Below are 5,000 nucleotides of genomic sequence, written 5' to 3' on the forward strand. Positions count from 1 at the left end.
TGCATAAATTGTGGCCTTCGGATTTGATCAAGCGATCTCCATCTGTGCGGACCCATCTCTGAAAGAACAGAAAAGGGGATTCGTTTTATTTGATTTCACTATATTGTCCATTCTCTTCCTTATCAATTCTCCAATATCATGATATTCTACAAACAAGTATGTATATCTGTTTAAACACAAGCGCGTTTTCCTGCTGTATCCAATATCATACTGAAATATGCATTGCACTAACCTGCAAATCATTATTTTGACATGGTTCCAGAATAAGAACTGTTCCTCCTCTGGGTTCTGGTAGAGTTAGGCATAATTCGCTGTGTTTGATGAGCATATCACGTGTCATTGCCCACTCCTATAAAGAAATTGCTTCAATGAAAAATTTATTAGGGCTACAGAGCATGCTGGATTTAAAAAATATATATATGAACCGTCATTCTTTTTAATGCAAATTATCAAAATATAAAAAAAATTATGTTAATAAATAAATAAAAATAATAACAGTAATAGTAATAATAGAAACTGTGGTAGTTGTAGTTGTAGTATAGTTAGTAGTAATTGTAACAGTAATACTATTGTTAGTAGTAATAGTAATAGTAATAATAGTAGCAGTAGCAACAGCAGCTGTAGTAATAGTAGTTGTAGTAGTTGTAGTAATAATAATAAAAATAATAGAAATAATAACAATAATAATACTAATAATACTAATAATGATACTAATAATAATAATAAAATAATAATAATAATTTAAAAAATAATAGTAATATTAATAATATTAATAATAATAATAATAATAATAATAATAATAATTGCTATTTTTATTATAATTATAACTATAATAATAATAATAATAATAATAATCATAATAATAATAATAACAACAACAACAATACTAATAATAACAAAACAACAGCAACAGCAACAACAAGATGTAATAATAATAATAATAATAATAATAATAATAATAACAATAAAAATAATAACAGTAGCAGTAGTACAACAACACTCATAACAGTATTTATGAGAATAAAGTATTAACAATTTTAAGAAAATAACAATAACAATGATATTGATAATGATGATAATAACAAAAATAAGAATAATGATAATAACGACAATAATGATAACAGCAAAAATAATGATGATAATAATAATAATGATGATAATAATAATAATAATAATAATAATAATAATAATAATAATAATAATAATAATAATAATAATAATAATAATGATAATAATAATAATAATAGTAATAGTAATAATAATAAAATTAATAATAATAATAATAATTAGAAGAAAAACAATAACAACAGCAACATTAATAATAATAGTAACAATTAATGATAATGATGATAACAACAATAATTATAATAATAATTATAATAATAACAATAATAATAATAATAATGATTATAATACTAACAGTAATAATAATACCTATAGTAATAATAATGATTAATAATAATAATAATGATAATAATAGTAATAATAATAATTATAATAATAATAATTATAATAATAATAATAATAATAATATCAATAATGGTAAAAAAAATATATGATGATGATGATAACAAAAACAATTTATTTTGAGAGAGAGATAAACATAAACAATACTATAAAAAAAACATATAAACCCTAAACAACCGAAAAAAAAAATCCTCACCCTTTCCTTTCCCACCCACACCTCCCTTTTTCCTCTCTCCATCCTTTTCTTTTACAAACCAAAATAAATAAATCAATCAATAATATTAATAATAATAAAATAATAATAATAATAATAGAAAAACAAACACTATCCACTCTCCTCTCCCCTTACCTGATTTCCACCTGTTCCGTGACAAGCGTACAAGCCTATGGTTCCCTCGGCGCGGTGTCCAAGCGTATCCATGCACTTCAGTCCCTGTTTGAAGACTCCGAAGGTAGCGTGGCCAGCGTTGGGTACTGTGAGCTCTGGGTACACGTTATCCATGTACCACTTGAAGTTGTTGCATTTCAGTTTGTTGCGCAGTTCAATGCGAATTCTGGTGCTTTTGTTGAAAGGGGTGTTTTGTATACAGCGTTTTGATGGATGTATATATTGCGTTGATTGGAGAATATTTGAATTCATATTATACCTTGTTTATTTGATGTAGCTCGTGTATAGTTGAATTAGATATCTATAGAGAGGATCGGAGGAGAGAGAGAGTGAGAGAGAGAGAGAGATGGATGTAGAGAGAGAGAGAGAGGAGAGAGAGAGAGAGAGAGAGTGAAGAGAGAGGATAGAAGAGAGAGAGAGAGAGAGACATGAGAGGAAGATGAGAGAGAGAGAGAGAGAGAGATAGGGGGAGGGAGAGGTGCGAGGAGAGCGGTAAGGGAGAGTGTGTTTTGTGTGTGTGTTGCGTTTTGTGTGGTTTTGGTTTGTGTGTATGTGTGGTTGTGTGTCTTTTGTGGGTGTGTGGTGTGTGGGTGTGTGGGTGTTTGTTGGGGTGTGTGTGTGTGTGTGTGTGTGTGTGTGTGTGGGGTTGTGTTGTGTGTTTTTGTGTGTGTGTGTTTTTGTGTGTTTGTGTTTTGTGTGTGTGTGTTTTGTATGTGTGTGTGTGTGTTCTATGTGTGTGTGTGTGTGTCTTGTGTATGTCTTTTATGTGTGTGTGTGTCTTTTGTGTGTTTGTGTGTGTGTTTATGTATGTATGCATGCATGCATGTATGTATGTACGCTTGCAAGTAGACCTATGTACGTCATTAATCAGTATATATGCATATATGTATATATGCATATATATATATATATATATATATATATATACATACATATATACACATATATATATATACACACACCACGGAAGTCCAACACGCACAAATCTCCCCCCGAACTCACTTCCCAAAGTTGACACTCTTGGCGAGAGGGACGGCCGAGTAGTAGTACTTCTTGTAGTCGTCCATCCACACCTCCGCCGCCCGCCGGGTATTCCTCGCGAACACGGTGCCGGAGCCGCCGGGGAACGTGTAAGGGTGCTGCTTCCGGAACACGTGGCCGACGCGGGAGCAGGGGACGATCTCCAGGCTGCCTCCGCACTGCCACACGCGGAACGACAGCTCTGCCGAAGGAGTTTGACGTGTATATAGGGTCTATATAACGTGGGTAGTGTATAGGAAGAATGATCGGTGTATACACGTGCGTGTTTATATATATATATATATATATATATATATATATATATATATATATATATATATGCACACTCACACACACACACACACACACACACACACACACACACACACACATACACACACACACACGCACATATATATACACATATATAATGTTATACATATATATATGTGTATATTGGTAAGTGTATATATAAATGTATATATAAATGTTTGTATGTATATATATATACATATATATATATATATATACACACACACACACACACACACACACACACACACACACACACATATATATATATATATGAGTATCTTCAGTTACAACGGAAATGTTTTATACCTAAATTTTCTCCTCCCCAAATGTCCATCGCCATGTCATATTTGCCAAGTTCATCGAAGTATGATTTATCAATCATAAAAAGACCACCGGCAATCATGGGAGTTCTGTAAATAAATCAATAAAAAAAACATATGAGAAACACCTAGTATAAAAATACTAATAAATCTCTGAACTTTAAACACACATGACATTCCAGTTATATAACTTACGTACAAAAAAGGGACCAAAGTTAAAAACTGCAATCTGCAAAGCGCAACTATAAACATACATATTCACAACCGCAACCAGAAGGCCCCCTCTGTTCTCCTCCCAACTTACTTTATAACCTGAGTCGGGTCCTTCTGCCTCTTCTTCTTCTCTTCGCTGGACAGGTACTCCCACTTAAAGACCAGATTCCAGTCAAATCCACCTCGAAGGTCGGCTGAAGCTCCTATGTACTGGAAGGTGTCCATGCTGATGACGTCAATGATGGGACACACTACGCGCTTTCGGTCCTGTTGGCCAATCAGAGCCTTGATTAGTGGAGGGGAGCTTCATCCTTTGGAAATTTGCATATGGAGAGTAGTGGCGTCACGCAATGCTTTGGGGATGGGGGGGAGGGGGGTCGTGTGATGATGCAATGAGAGCGGTTCCTGTGGTAATCTTCATACCCTCTGTAGCGGAATGTGTAAATGAAGAAATGCAGACGCGGACAGATACAGATACTCTCTTTCTCTTCTTATTATTCTCCCTCCTTCTCCCTCTCCCTCCCTTCCTCCTCCCTCTCCCTCTCTCCCCCCCTCCCCCTCTCTCTCTCTCTCTCTCTCTCTCTCTCTCTCTCTCTCTCTCTCTCTCTCTCTCTCTCTCTCTCTCTCTCTCTCTCTCTTTATCTATCAATCAATCAATCAATCAATCTCTCTCTCTCTCTCTCTCTCTCTCTCTCTCTCTCTCTCTCTCTCTCTCTCTCTCTCTCTCTCTCTCTCTCTCTCTCTCTCTCCCTATCCCTCTTTCGCTTCCTCTTCCTCTACCTTTTCCCTTATATCTTCCTCTCCCTCTTCCTTTCCTCTTCCTCTACCTTTTCCCTTATATCTTCCTCTCCCTCTTCCTTTCCTCTTCCTCTACCATTTCCATTATTTTTTCCTCTCCCCCTTCCTTTCCTCTTCCTCTTCCTCTACCTTTTCCCTTATCTCTTCCTCTCCCTCTTCCTTTCCTCTTCCAGTTCCTCTACCTTTTCCCTTATCTCTTCCTCTCCTTCTTCCTTTCCTCTTCATCTTCCTCTACCTTTTCCCTTATCTCTTCCTCTCCTTCTTCCTTTCCTCTTCCCCCCCCCCCCCTCCAATACACCCACACATATAAACCTACACCACACACACTACGTACCTCCGTCACCCTCTCCAGCATGGGTTCCAGCCAATGCTGATTACATTCACAGTGGGAATCCAGGAACGTGAGGATAGGAGCTGTGGCCGCGTCAGCTCCTCGAACACGTGACCTCATTAAACCTGGCGAACAAGAGAGGAAGAAC

The 5,000-nt window shown here is 35.7% G+C and overlaps 1 protein-coding gene across 1 annotated transcript in view; it reads right to left on the reverse strand.

Annotated features, from left to right (window-relative positions):
• The window catches only part of LOC125024947 (polypeptide N-acetylgalactosaminyltransferase 2-like), a 111,418-nt gene that overhangs the window by 5,872 nt on the left and 100,546 nt on the right, over positions 1-5,000 (reverse strand). Inside the window, exons 8-14 of the mRNA XM_047612744.1 lie at positions 4,856-4,977; positions 3,815-3,990; positions 3,497-3,600; positions 2,858-3,077; positions 1,817-2,027; positions 233-349; positions 1-58 (exon numbers count right to left, since the gene is read on the reverse strand). The exon at positions 1-58 is cut by the window's left edge and continues 109 nt beyond it. Coding sequence (XP_047468700.1) covers positions 1-58; positions 233-349; positions 1,817-2,027; positions 2,858-3,077; positions 3,497-3,600; positions 3,815-3,990; positions 4,856-4,977 — 1,008 coding nt within the window. The remainder of the gene's footprint in view (positions 59-232; positions 350-1,816; positions 2,028-2,857; positions 3,078-3,496; positions 3,601-3,814; positions 3,991-4,855; positions 4,978-5,000) is intronic.

The sequence above is a fragment of the Penaeus chinensis genome, chromosome 4, assembly GCF_019202785.1.
Source record: "Penaeus chinensis breed Huanghai No. 1 chromosome 4, ASM1920278v2, whole genome shotgun sequence".
Taxonomy (NCBI): domain Eukaryota; kingdom Metazoa; phylum Arthropoda; class Malacostraca; order Decapoda; family Penaeidae; genus Penaeus; species Penaeus chinensis.